At 45.6% G+C, this 14,561-nt stretch overlaps 1 protein-coding gene across 3 annotated transcripts in view; it reads left to right on the top strand.

Moving 5' to 3' along the window:
* Positions 1-11,133, top strand: part of ddr2l (discoidin domain receptor family, member 2, like) — a 22,370-nt gene extending 11,237 nt beyond the window's left edge. Inside the window, exons 2-20 of one of the 3 annotated variants that reach the window (XM_035165247.2) lie at positions 88-186; positions 395-497; positions 1,253-1,328; positions 1,446-1,598; positions 2,272-2,419; positions 2,548-2,653; positions 2,738-2,927; positions 3,010-3,256; positions 3,376-3,462; positions 3,563-3,699; positions 4,071-4,182; positions 4,804-4,920; positions 5,386-5,460; positions 5,874-6,118; positions 6,186-6,313; positions 6,411-6,608; positions 6,766-7,000; positions 7,226-7,375; positions 7,536-11,133. In XM_035165247.2, the coding sequence (XP_035021138.2) occupies positions 126-186; positions 395-497; positions 1,253-1,328; positions 1,446-1,598; positions 2,272-2,419; positions 2,548-2,653; positions 2,738-2,927; positions 3,010-3,256; positions 3,376-3,462; positions 3,563-3,699; positions 4,071-4,182; positions 4,804-4,920; positions 5,386-5,460; positions 5,874-6,118; positions 6,186-6,313; positions 6,411-6,608; positions 6,766-7,000; positions 7,226-7,375; positions 7,536-7,670 (2,703 nt within the window). In that variant the 5' untranslated portion in view covers positions 88-125 and the 3' untranslated portion in view covers positions 7,671-11,133. Of the gene's footprint in view, positions 1-87; positions 187-394; positions 498-1,252; positions 1,329-1,445; positions 1,599-2,271; positions 2,420-2,547; positions 2,654-2,737; positions 2,928-3,009; positions 3,257-3,372; positions 3,463-3,562; positions 3,700-4,070; positions 4,183-4,803; positions 4,921-5,385; positions 5,461-5,873; positions 6,119-6,185; positions 6,314-6,410; positions 6,609-6,765; positions 7,001-7,225; positions 7,376-7,535 lie in introns of all 3 variants that reach the window. The other 2 variants (XM_035165246.2, XM_035165248.2) reach the window with 2 other exon arrangements.
* Positions 11,134-14,561: the final 3,428 nt, after the last annotated feature.

Here is a 14,561-nt window from a genome sequence, read left to right as displayed (position 1 = left end):
CTCTCTCTCTCTCTCTCTCTCTCTCTCTCTCCCTCTCTCTCTCTCTCTCTCCCTCTCTCTCTCTCTCTCTCTCTCTCTCTCTCTCAGAGATGTAGCTTGTGCGTTGGTGTGATCGGCGGACCATCATGCACCTCTTCCTGCTGCTGATCCTTCAAGCCACAGCAGCCTCCGGACAGATCGACCCCAGTAAAAACACACACACACACACACACACACACACACACACACACACACACACACACACACACACACACACACACACACACACACACACACACACTTGAACTCTGAGATTCCATCAGGACCAGTCCTCACAGTGTGTGTGTGTGTGTGTGTGTGTGTGTGTGTGTGTGTGTGTGTGTGTGTGTGTGTGTTGTGTGTGTGTGTTTCACAGCACATTGTCGCTATGCTTTGGGCATGGAGGATGGACGGATCAAAGATGATGACATCACTGCATCCAGCCAATGGTACGAGACCACAGGACCACATTACGCCAGGTCAGTGTCATCGTTTGTTCATCAGATTATTTTCTAGAATTATTATTTTATTTTTACATAGTTTCTCCAGGTCTATTTACAACATGCATGATATATAAGTATAAATTTAAGAACATATACGTAATTTAAAGTGTGGAGTTTAGACAAGATTACAAATAACTGAAATATCAATCGCAACCTGTGACGATTGTTGCAGCCGAATAAAAAATGGTTGTTGTCTCATCCCTCTGTTTCATTGTGGGACTTACAGGAGGACTTGTCTGATTTGAAGCCTGACACTTAGATTTAAAAGTGAACTCTTTGGACATTTTGTTCTCGTTGTTTGCCCCATTTATGTCTTTTTCAAAAACAGCAATGAATCCTGGGATAGGTTGTCCTGAGGGGGTTCCTTTAAAATGAATATTAATATGTCTTCAAATGTATTCCCTGAATGTTCCCCTGAATTAGGACAAAGGTTTCTTTCCCTTTTCGACATTTTAACGTTTGAAAATACGTCAATGGCCCCTCCCCCTTCTGCCACGTACAGTAGTTCAACCTTTCCACGGTTGTCAGTGAACATCAGGGACTCATTCGCACCTTTGCACTCAAAATAGTGAGAGTGGAGGTGAGCTGAGACGCAGCATCTGTTTCTGTCTGTTTCTGTCAGTGACAGAAGAAGATTTGTCTGAAAGTTGACACCAGCAGAGAATCATTGAACTGTTGAACACCTTGAACCCTGAATGTTCTCAGGACGTCTGTGCTAACTCTGTTTTCAGGCTGAACCGGGAGGAGGGCGAAGGCGCCTGGTGTCCCGAGGGACAGCTGGAGCCTTCAGACAGTCAGTACCTGCAGGTTCGTGTCCACGGCTGCAGAGACACAAAACTCAAAGTGTGATACTTCTGTGTGTGTGTGTCAGTGTTTTTAAATCTCCGTCCTCTGCGCTCTCTGACTGTGTGACCTGTTCCTCAGGTGGACCTGGGCAGACTGACCTTCCTCACCGTGGTCGGGACTCAGGGACGATACGCCAGAAGCTCCGGGAACGAGTACGCCCGAGCTTATCGCCTGAACTACAGCCGGGACGGTCTCCTGTGGAAGTCCTGGAGGAACCGGCTGGGAAACACGGTGAGTAACAGGGGTCAGACAAAGCTGCGGGGGTCACGACGTGGCCGAGGGCCCGATGACAACGAAGGTTAGACATCGAGGCAGGAAGCCGCAGAAAGGCCGGAAGTGATTGTGTAGAGGAAGCATGTGACGGAGTGATAGAACAAAGCGATGGACAGAAGAATGGGAGAACGCGGAAGGAAAGGAGAAGAAAATAAGGTTTTTTTTTACTCTGAGACTTTACTGGTCGTTCACACTCGCATCAAAGGAAATGACCCGTCCACACCAGCTTCCTGTCGGCCTTCCAGGTCCCTGGCTGCTATGGCGACACCATTAGGACACAATCCAAACAGTGTGTCTTGTTTTTATCTGAGGAATTACACAGATTTCCTCCGTGTGGACTTACAGCCTTAAAGAAAACATCATATGTCACAGGTTCTTTTCTTATTCAGGAAGTGAAGTTTGAACAGATTGTTGATCTTCCAGCAGCTCGTCGACGGGGAAGATAACGTGCAGCCATTTATTTTAATAACTACGAATCACTGACTATTTGGCTTTAACCTTTACGTTTCTTTAATTGTATTTTTATTCCTCTGCGCAGGTGAAAACTGAGGCTGGGGACAATTATGTTTTTACGTCCGTCCTTCTGCCGTTTGTTTCCCACGCTGAACACGTCCCTGATCTTTGTTCCCAGGTGATGGAGGGCAACAAAAACGCCTACACCTCTATCATCAACGACCTTCACCCGCCAATCATCACCCGCCACGTCCGTCTGATCCCCGTCACCAAGCTGTCGACCACGGTCTGCATGAGAGTGGAGCTGTACGGCTGCCCGTGGGACGGTAGGACACAAACACACAGTCACAGTGTGTGTGAATGTGTGTGAATGTGTGTGTTCTGAAACAATGTGTGTCACACTGTGGGATGATAAAAGTTGACGTACGACCCCTTTAACTCCTCCCCCCTGCAGACGGTCTGATCACCTACGGAGCGCCAGAGGGTCAGCTCATGATGCCGCCGGGTTATCCCATCGCCAGCCTCAACGACTCCACGTACGACGGAGCGCACGAGAGGAGGCGAGTCGCACAAACTCAACACACGTCAATGTTTCCTGTTTTCCTGACCTGCAGCATGTGACTGACAGCCGTCTCGTCCAATAGGAGGCTGATGGGTGGGCTGGGTCAGCTGACGGACGGTGTGATTGGCCTGGACGACTTCCTGCTGACGCGTCAGTACCACGTGTGGCCGGGCTACGACTACCTGGGCTGGAGGAACGACTCGCTGGGAACTCAGGGATACGTGGAGATGGAGTTTGTGTTCGACCGACAGAGGAACTTCACCTCCATGAAGGTTTTTGTCTATATATAATAATGTAATGTAATGTCACGTAATATGATATAATGTAATATGATTAAATCCTCTGTTAATCCAGGTTCACAGTAACAACATGTTCTCCCGCGGCGTGAAGATCTTCTCCTCCGTCTCCTGTTGGTTTAAGCCCCGCGTCATCGCTGGCTGGGAGGCGGAGCCTGTGGCATTCAAGACAGTGCTGGATGACAGGAACCCGAGCGCCCGCTATGTCACCGTGCCGCTGAACCGCCGTACCGCCAAGTCACTCCGCTGCCGCTTCTACTTCGCCGACGTCTGGATGATGTTCAGCGAGATCTCCTTTCAGTCGGGTAACACACACACACACACACACACACACACACACACACACACACACACACACACACACACACACACACACATATCTTTCTGCTAAAACAGGAGAAACATCTTGTTTGTCCTTCAGAAGACACCGTACTCCCAACCCAGATGACCCTGGTGGTGACCTCCACTCCAGCCACTGAGACGAGCACCATGACGAACACATCAGGGACGAGTACGACCTTTGACCTTTGACTTCTCACTGATTGTAATATTTGTCACGTGATTCACAGGAATCACTTCTCTCCTCGTTATTAAAAATCTCTTCTCCTCAGTGGATCCATCCACTGATCCCCCCGACGACGGGAACACACCCATTCTGATTGGCTGCCTGGTGACCATCATCCTGCTGTTGGTCATCATCATCTTCCTCATCCTCTGGTGTCAGTACGTCTGCAAGGTGCTGGAGAAGGTGAGGAGAACACGTCCGGTGCTGAATGTGAATCAGGTCTGAGCAGCCAGTTGGTTCTCATCTCAAACTAAAGACAGAAACGTTTCCCTCTCAGGACATTAGAGTGTCTGACGTCCGGAGACGACTGTCTGATAAACTGTGATTTAAAACACTTACTTTTCTTTAGTCAAGAGTTTCAATTCCTTCATTAAGGAGGCTTAGTTACAGATGTTATGAATTCAGGTGAAACCCAAATCAAACGTTGGATGTGTCAGAGGAAATCTGATTAAATAAAAACCCACAGGATTTATTCACATTAATATTCAGTAGATGTCTTCTTCTTGTTTTAGAGCTTAAAGAAATGTTTGGTTAATTTCCGTCTCTTGTTCCAGGCTCCACGTCGGATCCTGGACGAGGAGGTGACGGTTCGACTGTCGTCCTGCAGTGACACCATCATCCTACAGACCCCCCCGGTGCCCCCCCGCTCTGGACACGGCCCTGCAGGTATAACAGCAGACATTTCTCTTCAGCTGCTTCTAGTCAAGCACTGAACTTATCTGAGTCGTCTTCAAGGGACATGAGACATCGACCATCTGCCTCCATCTGAGTCTCATGTTCCTGACATGTTCCTCACATGTTCCTCACACGTTCCTCACATGTTCCTGACATGTTCCTGGCATGTTCCTCACATGTTTCTGCTGGTATGAACGAGTCGGACCTGACGACCTGCTACTGCTGCTTCACAAACACCAACTACACAACATGTACACACACTGTTTTACACAGTTTAGTGTGACAACTGTGAAAGGTTTTAGTCACGATTTCAACTTCTTTTTGACTTTATTCAGCTGATGTGGAAAAGTAGTAACATCTGTGTTTTCTATGTTTTTAGAGCTGTAGAGTAAAAACACGTGACTCTTCATTCAGTCATTGAAGGTCATAACCAGCTTCACAACTGTGACACACTGCAGCTACACAACATGAACAAACAGCTGCTGCTTTAACTGTTTCAGAAACAAACTGATTAAACACAGACGCCAATCGAAGTGGGGACGACTCTCCGCCCTCCTGCAGGAACGTCTGCTTCTCGTTCACGGGATTCATTCATGTGGTGTTTTCCCTCAGGCTCCACCAGCACAGACCCCCACTACGAGAGGGTCTTCCTGTTGGACCCACAGTACCAGAACCCGGCGGCGCTGAGGAACAAGCTGCCTGAGCTGTCGCAGAGCGCCGAGGCCTCAGGTGAACGCTGCACGGAACTGTTTTTATTTAACTTCCGGACATAACAAAGAAAAGTGTAGGAATAAGATCCAGGTGGAGAAGAAGGAGAACTTCCCTCTGAAACTCCCACATGTTTGTGTTTTAAGTCTCTTCTATGGAAACGTGCTCTGAGTGAGTGATGACTTCAAAATGTCGACGTGTTTCGACTCGACTGTGTCTCTCCGGTCATGAGGTTTTTTTTCTAAAGTTGTCAAAGGGCACTGAGACACATTGCTGCAGTCTGCCCCCTAGTGGCTTCTTCATCAACTTCACCTCTTTGTTCTCCGTCACTCGAGAACCATTTCTTTATCTCGTCCTGAACAAGACTTTCTGATTTTATTCTCTCTCTTCTGTCATATTTCCTCTGATGCTGTGAATCTGCATCTTCATTCATTCTGCAGTGTTTCTCTTCGTCTCTTTCTCTTCTTCCTCCTCCTCTTCCTCCAGCTCTCCTTCTGGGTAATCCTCTCTATGACCTCCTCCTGCTCACTTCCTGTCACATGACGTCAGGCTGGCTGCGTGGTAAGGTTAGAAAGGTGTGACCTCTGACCTTTGACATCTCACCTGAGAAACTCAGGTTCAAATTAATGAAAGTCATTAAAATAAATATATCTAATCACTGATTAAAATTAAGTTTAGAGATGATGATCTTATTCGTCCCACAGCAGAAAAATGATGATATATATGTTCCCCTAGTGAAAATGTGTCTGTTAACTCCAGTAGATGAAAATTGTTTAGAAAGTCATTATATTAGAAAAACAGTGTAATTGTAATTTACAACCATGACCATTTTCAGCTTTAGTATTCACGACAATTTAAATCTACATTAAAAGTATGTTCTGTCAAAATGTAAGAATCTATGAACACAATAATATTTATGATTCTTAAAACAGAAAAGTGAGATTATCGAAACGAAACTTCTCATCTATCCTCAGCGTGTGGCGGAGGATACGCTGAGCCTGACGTCACCCAGTGCACACCGCACCAGTGTTTCCATAACAGCGCGCCGCACTACGCCGAGACGGACATTGTGCGGCTGCAGGGCGTCACCGGCAGCAACATGTACGCCGTGCCCGCCCTCACCGTGGACTCTCTCACCAGGAAGGACATCTCGGCTGCCGAGTTTCCACGGCAACAGCTGATCTTCAGGGAGAAGCTGGGGGAGGGTCAGTTTGGAGAGGTGAGTCCCATCGTCCTGGAAACCAGTTCTTGTGGTTTTCAGGATCTGAACTGGATTTCTCCTGCAGGTCCACCTGTGTGAGGCGGAGGGACTCCCAGAATTCCTTGGGGAGGGGTCGCCCCTCCCTGACCGAGACGGCCACTCGGTGCTTGTGGCTGTGAAGCAGCTGAGGGCCGACGCCACCAGCCAAGCCAGGTATTCAGCTGCGACTGCAAGTGTTCGTAAGAGAATCAGATTCTTGTCTTGAGTTCGAGACTAAATCCGTCTCCTCTCGTCTTCCTCCCTCCTTCAGGAACGACTTCCTGAAGGAGATCAAGATCATGTCTCGTCTGAACGACCCAAACATCATCCGGCTGCTGTGTGTGTGTGTGTCGTCCGACCCGCTGTGCATGGTGACCGAGTACATGGAGAACGGAGACCTCAACATGTTTCTGTCGCAGCGAGAGATTGAGAGCACGCTGACACATGCCAACAACATCCCTTCAGTCAGGTAGGTACCCCACACACTGTTCATGAGGTTTACACACGACCAACAGTCACGCTTCGCATTATTTGAACTTTGAAAGCCCTCTACCTCACTACATTTCTTGATGCTCCACCTCTTCCCTGTTTGAACACGTTCTCCTCGTGCCTCTCGCTCCGTCCAGTCTGTCCGACCTCCTCCACATGTCGGTGCAGATCTCCTCGGGGATGAAGTACCTGGCATCTTTGAACTTTGTGCATCGAGACCTGGCCACTAGAAACTGCCTGCTGGACCGTCGCCTCACCATCAAGATCGCCGACTTCGGGATGAGCCGAAACCTCTACAGCAGCGACTACTACCGCATCCAGGGCCGGGCGGTGCTGCCCATACGATGGATGGCGTGGGAGAGCATCCTACTGGTGAGAAACAGGGAGGAGTTAACAAACAAGTGCTTATGTGCCACAAAACCACAACGTGTTATTCTTTGTCCATCGTGGCACCAAAAGAACAATATGATCCTGTCTTTAAGTCCATTTACACTCAGAACAGGTTCCTCTTTAGGTTTTGCCATTTGTCTTATCGTAATAATTTAACTTCTACCTCATTTCCATTTTATGTCGACACCCCCCCCGCCTCCTCCTCAGGGTAAGTTCACCACGGCCAGTGACGTGTGGGCGTTCGGTGTGACGCTGTGGGAAATCTTCACTCTGTGCAAGGAGCAGCCGTACAGCCTGCTGTCGGATGAACAGGTCATAGAGAACACTGGCGAGTTCTTCAGGAACCAGGGCAGACAGGTGAGATGAATCAAACGCACCCACACAGTCTCAGTTCTGCTTTGTCCCACGATTCAACCTCTCGCCATCTCAAAGGTCAATCTAGTTTCCCGACTCTACACTTTTTCAGGTTGCCTTGACGGCTCCTATACCTGAGGAATGTTTGTCACCTGTGTTTCAGATCTTCCTCTACGCCCCTCCTCTCTGCCCACCCTCTCTCTTCGAGCTGATGATGTGTTGTTGGAGTCGAGATATCCCCAACCGACCGTCCTTCGAGGGACTTTACCAAGCCCTGAGGCCCCACGTCAGCCAGTGAGCCGAGGCCGCTGGGATGTACCGCTCTGGCTCTCCTCGGCAACACATTTGTTTGTTTCTGGACTCCTGGAAACCGACAGACTGACGTGTTGTGAGAGCGAGTCTCAGTCAGAGGAAGGCGACAGAGCCAAAGGTTGGTTTGCTTTGTGGGAATAGCTGCGCACTATTCTGAGGGACAAGATGGAGATGGGAAGGGGAAATAAAAGGCTGGTGGACTCAGAGGAGGAACGTTCCACGAGAACCTTTCAGTCATAGTGAACAAAGATTTTTAAGCTTTTTACAGATTTCTGTCAAAGTCAGTTTCAAAGTTTCATCCATCTCAAGCCTCTTTGACCAAAATTTCTTGTCGGACCTTTTGACAAATCTTCTTTTCTTCTTGTTATGGTGCCAAAGGTGCCTTCAACTTTATTTCCCTCCTCTTCAGTCCTGGTAGTTTCTCCTGTCCCTGTGGTTTTTATTATTATTGTTAAGCACTGTGTCTGTGTCTCAGTTATTCCTGTTCATATATTAACCCACACTGGAGCTAGGGTTAGGGTGAAGTTGTAGTGTAGGATTTTATGTTTTAAGATTTTTATTCAGTTTTATTGTTTTCCTGGTTTATTGTATTTTCACGTGGTGTTTTTTGTGGATGTTGTCCAGCTGAGGTCGATCAGTGTCACACGGCTGCGGTGAAACCTGTGTCAGTAACTGTGGCTCATTAGCGAAAGAAAAACTGTCCGAGGTTGAAACCAAATAAGAAAATGCCAAAGTAACGAAGGAGGAACAAAGATCGTTTAAATGTTAAAATAATGACATTTTTGTAGTAAAATGATGAAACTCATCCTCGTGTAGTGACTTGTGACAAAATATCGTATCAATCACATCCAAAACTGGATGTTTTTATCCAAAGTGCCTTACATTTGTAGGAGGTGTGTTCGACCTCCCAGCCACATTAACAACTCGGGTTCTGAAGCTGTGGAGGAATCAAACCTCAACGTCACGGTATCATCTGTGTCTGTGGGAGTCCATCGGCCTTGTTCTTGAGTTAGCTTGTGGCTTGTGTTAGCCAGTTAGCCACAGATCAGTAGGATCATGAAATATGAAGTCAGTCGTAAAACCAAATGTTCAAATCAATTATGATGATATTCACCAAACAGAATGGGCCTCCAGTTAGCAGTTAGCTCATCACGTAGCTCCCCCCACGTTGACAGTATTATAGTTAGACTAGGTTTGGTATTATGTTGCTGCTGCAGCCAATCCAGCCACATTGAGGTAAGATTTCAACAACTGGAGAAGAGGCTTAATGTCCATCGCTGCCTGTACGTAGCAGAGCTGCTGTGTTCGAGCGGGACCCTGGGGTCTGAGGGCCTGAGGAGCTGATCCACCTTAAACAGATGAAGATCTCACCTGTCGCTCACTTCATCAAACAGCCAATCACTGCGGCACCTTTCAGGCCCGATCCTCTCAAGGAGGTGATTTCAGAAAATACAGATTCCGTTTGTAAATCAGCCGCGATGACTTGTCAACGAGATGTTTCTTGAATCTCAATGAATTTTTACTGCCTAACATTTGAAAGAGTCGTGTTAATGCAGAGAAAGAGGTGATGGTGATGTTACACATGTTTCGCAGGTTTTACCTTTTTATTAAGTGTTAAACAAGTAAAACCAAATGTTCAACATTTTATTACAGATAATTGTTCTGTCGATCAACAACAAATCATCTCTATTGTCCTGACGTATGAGCTTATTCGTCCAAAACAGGAAAAGCCACCTTTGCTTATTAGCATCAAGTGTAACTGTCCTTTAGAGAATAAACTGTTCCACACAAGGTTCCACAGTAACGAGACAGGAGTCGATACAAGATTCGATGAATATTCAACACACTGAGCTTATTGTGCCATTAGCAATAATGGAGCTGGTGTTAGCTGGTTTTAGCTAAATGCTAACAGTTAGACTGGATAGCTCTTCATGTTAGCAGACCTGCTACGCTGACAGTTACCATCATATCAGATTTATAGTCATTTCCCTCTTTTAAAAAACATTTAAGTTGTAATTAAATGCTGAACTTAGATAGATATTGTACGTTTTGAACAAGGCATTTATTGGCTAACTGTTTTCTAGCTAGGTGGTATGATGTTTTCTTGCTAATGTTTTTGTCCTCGTATTTTGTTTTGTTATTGATTAAAACAGCTGGAATCTCAGCAGCTGTATCCACTGATGTGTGTGATTGACGTTAAACACGTGGCAGATTTTCGTTAGCTTTCCTCCAACATGACGTTAACGTGGTATTAGTAAGCTAGCTAAAGTGGAGAGCTAGCATGTGAGCAGTTTGTTCAATAACCAATTAGCGCTAGCTTGTATTCAAAGTGCCACCAAGCTTAGAAGTGAAAAAAGTGGCTTGAAAATGTGTCAGTTGTTCAAAATGTAAAAATCGCGTAAACCAAAATAACCTTAACAGGAACGGAGAGAAGACCAAGTATACGTTAAAGGGACAGTTCACCCAAAAATGAAGATTCCATCATTATCTCCTAAATGACGTCGTCTCCAGTTGAATATGAACGTCGGGCTTGTGGACACTTGATGACATCACAGGAGCAGAATGGAGACATGTTTTTATCTGTTGTTTCATTAAGAAGAATCAGTCACTAGTTACTTCAGTTCTGTTGGATTCTCCTGCAACAAAGTTTAACCCCCATCCATCAGCATAGGGGTGAGGGGATAATGACAGAATTTTATTTTCGGTGAACTGTCCCTTTAATGTGTCAGATGTTCAAAATGTAAAATGGCGTAAACCAAAGAAACCTTCACAGAAACGGCGAGGAGGTTTTACGTGGAGTCCGAGCGCCTCTGTCAGTGTTGTTGTTGTTACAGTGTTTCGTTATCTGTACTGTATCTTCACATTTCTATGAGTGTGTGTGTCTGTCAGTGTTGTGAGTGAATATTTCCAACATTCCTCTGAGCACTGGGAGCTCATTGAGATCAACGTGGTTCTAGTTGCTGTCGTGTCGAACAGATGAAACGAGGGAGACAAGCAGGAGGGACAAAGTGCAGGAAGTGAGGAAACCACTAAACTCCATCTCCCAGAGTCCTTTGCTACAGTGAGCCTGTGTGTGTTGTTGTGGTTGCATTGGAGGGATTGGTGTGTCGTGTACAGTACAAGTGATCTATAATATCTCAGTGTGTGAATGCAGATTAGGTGTGATTATTGTTATTGATAATTGATTATCTATCAGAATTTATTGTAGCTCTTTCTCTGATTATTTCTATTCTGGAAAGGTGTCGGGGGGGTTTCTTTTCTCCAGATTCTCATCCACTGTTTGACCCTCAGTCTCATCTTCAGTATTGTTTCAGACACATATTGTACATAGGCTAGTAGCTGTGTATATTAATATATTGGGAGTTTAGAACTTTCATTTTCACTTTGTACCCTCTCATGTCTCCGTTTGTTTCTATCTTAAAATGAAATAATAAAGTTTGTCAAACAGAGTCAAGACTTTGTTGTTTTTCCATGAAGCTGTTGACCGATCACACTTTGTGGATCCACATCACAAACGTGCTTCGATCAATTTCCCAGAGTGAAGTGTATTTCACTGTGTCAAAGTGATGCAGACACAACAACATGTTGAATTTCTTCCTCCAGTTGATGTGGACTCGTTTGGGACGTTTGTTGTGATTAGTTGTCGATCACTAAGTCAATGAAACTTGAACATGTGAACTCTAAATGAATGAGTGAATCTGTTCCAGCTGTTTAACTCACCACAGTTGAGTTTGTATGAGATGATCAGTGCAATGTACAAACATGTTAATGTGTGGTTTACCAGCAGAGGGCAGCAGTGAGACAGAGACCTCACCCCACACTCTGAATCCTGCAGAGAACATGAAGCCTCCAGAACAACTCGCAGCACTTTACGTCTCCAACATGTGAGAACACACGGATCCTCTGGTGACTGACGAGATCTAAATCTCTCATCTACACTGAAGCTCATTTACACTTGGAACATCTCGATTGTTTTAGGATCAAAGTGAAATTTCAGTCTGTGAACTTAAAAATGTGTAAAATTGAAATGTGTATTTTCTTTAGTTTCTTCAGTATATGATCAGTGTGTTTTGTCTTTAGGTCGAGATCAGAAACATTTTTCTTGTTCCCCAAATTTTACAGCTAACAAATATGAATCCAATTAATAATTTACCTGGATTAAGTTTGATTTAATATGTTTTATTCACCAGCGGCAGCATAACAACCTGACAGACACAGGTTAGTGTGATGATGTACAATGGGAATCGGTGTTCAGGATATATTCAGCTCTCTCAGCTTTTTATCTCACAATGTTAAAGAAAGTGCAACAAATACCTGATCCCCCTCGGCTCGTACTCCACCCTTCCACCAGGTTTCAATAAAATCACTCCTGGAGTTTTTGTGTTATTCTGTGAACAGCGAGACAAAAAGAAAGAGCTCAGTGAAACTGAAGGAAAGTTTCCACTTTATGGATAATACAGTTTTTGTATTGATGAAATAAATCTGATCAAACACAGTCTGGTGTCAGGATCAGTTGGATAATGACGGTTGGACGTGAATAGTTTTTATTTTCAGGACGAGCTCCTCTTCACCTTTGTGGGAACCACACTCACTATAATTGTGTTTAGTGGAAGCTGAGCTAAATTTAACAAACAAAGAAACCACAGGCAGAAGTTTGTTTGCAGACGTGGGTTCAGTGACCACAGGTTTCATAAGAACGGTTCAACAACAGCTTGGAGCCAAATGGAAAATCACTGAGGCCTCAGCAGTGATGGAAGTGAAACCTCTGCAGGTTCAGGTGACAGGTAAACGACTCTCGGCTGATTGGATGGAGTCAAAAATAAGAAACAATGAAGAATCCTCCAGACGCGTTCAGGTCTAACACTGAGCGAGGCGTCCACTTTTAGAGGTGTTTTCTTCCTCAGCGGTGTGACGTTAGAGTCCGGCCAAACCCGACCTGCTGTAATTGTTGGTGCAGCTTTGCTTTCTGTTGTCGTCCTGATTGTGTGAAGATTATTTTTATCTCCTCAGTGTGAGAACGTCCAACACGTCGTCAGGAGCTCAGCAGCTTGAAGCATCACTCTCCCAATGTTTTACTTCATTCCATTTTATGTGACACTGACGTGAGCGTGTGACGTAAAAAACATTGCGATCTTCCTTGTTGTTATCTTCGCCCCACGTGACGTCAACATGGTGTCAGAAAGGTAACTAACGAGGTGAGCTAGCATGTTAGCAGTTTGTTCTCAAACTACAATAGTTCACTAACTAGTCCAGCAGGTAGTCATGGAGGAGGCAGGGGTTATAATCTATACTCCAGCCAGCCACCAGGGGGCGAGCCGGATGATCTGGCTTCACGTTTCTTCTAATCGATGTTGTGAACACTCATTTTGATTATTGATTGATTGATTGATTGGTTGATTTTGGGAGCTGTCATGTCAGCAGCCATTAGCCTGTGAACATACGATGCTGTCGTCTGTTCTCAGTCCTCAACTGTCGATGTATTCAAGACATCTGTGGACTGAGTGAGGACGAGACCAATCAGAAAGTAGGAAAACAAGAACACTGCCATCTTCCTCTGTTCTTCTTCTTCTGTTTTAGAAGTTATTTGATGTTATATTTGATATCGTCACGATTACCAGCTGAGACTGACTTGTGACTGGTTGGGTGTGTTTATCGGTGGGACCTCGATACCACAGCTTCACACCAGGATCCCTCACTGCGCAGACTCTGACTCCAAACGACATTATCGGCACAAGATGGCGGCAGCGTTAGTATCCTGGCTTCATTTCTGCACAGTGGGGACGTGTCGTGGCGCTGGAGCTGCTGGAGGCTCCATCAGGACCATGTGATCACACAGGGACAAATCAGACAAGCAGGTAAGTGAACACCACCATCAGCTGTTTCATGTCCATCAGCCAGACACACATCACAGTCCGTTGTCACCGCCAGTTTGATTGACAGGCGGTGTGTGGAAAGTGCGGTGAAATGGGAGCCGCCTCGCTCTCTGCTGGTTAAACGAAGGCGTGTGGATCTGTCTTCTAGCTGTTTGACCTTGGACTCGGAGGTCAGGGGTCAGCTGGTTGAGGTGGGATCGGGCTCTGTCGTGGTTTACAGTGTTTTTATTGAGCCTGGTTTCTATTAGCTTCTATTCCAGCAGGAGGGCGGTGTTCTGGCTGATGGACAGGTGAGGTGACTGCAATGTTCCAATTAAAATGTCTTTAGTCATTTCTGGTGAGGCCTGAAGAATGTTGAGTCCACAGCACTCAGACATTCTCTCATACCTTACCACCTGAGCCAAAAGTACAAATCATAGATGACCCAGATATTGACTCATAAAACACAAACAATTGTTTTACATTAGTTGATGTGAAATGACAGAATATGACCAATCCTAAAAATCATCTTCAGACATCCTACCAATCCTGCCAATCTCCTAACAACTGTCCAAAGAGAAACCACCTGGAAACATCAATAACTACCGAAACACTGAAGTTAACAACTCAGCAAACAGGACAGAGAGTTCAGATCTCAGTGTAAACCACATGTTTAGCCTAGCTTAGCACAAACCCTGAAACCAGAGAAAAACTACGAAGGCCAATCAGAGGAGGAGGAGAATGAATCCACGTCCTTTAACCTGACCTACTGGAAATAAAGATGGACGATATGGAGGTTCCTCAAAACTGAAGCCCAAACCTCCCTGGTACTTGGCTGCAGGGTAGGTCATAGACCCTGCCTCCTCCATGTTAGCAGATGGGACATGGACCAAACCAAATTTTTATTACCCTGATGTGTGTTCAAATGTTTCTCCAAGGTTTGGTTTTAATTGGTTATTTGATGATATAAAAACGGGCTGAGACGCCATGATTGACAGCTGAGACTGACTCCCGATTGGTCGAGC

Source organism: Hippoglossus stenolepis, chromosome 9 (genome assembly GCF_022539355.2).
Source record: "Hippoglossus stenolepis isolate QCI-W04-F060 chromosome 9, HSTE1.2, whole genome shotgun sequence".
NCBI classification, from domain to species: Eukaryota; Metazoa; Chordata; class Actinopteri; order Pleuronectiformes; family Pleuronectidae; genus Hippoglossus; species Hippoglossus stenolepis.
This window is presented reverse-complemented; position numbering and strand designations above follow the sequence as displayed.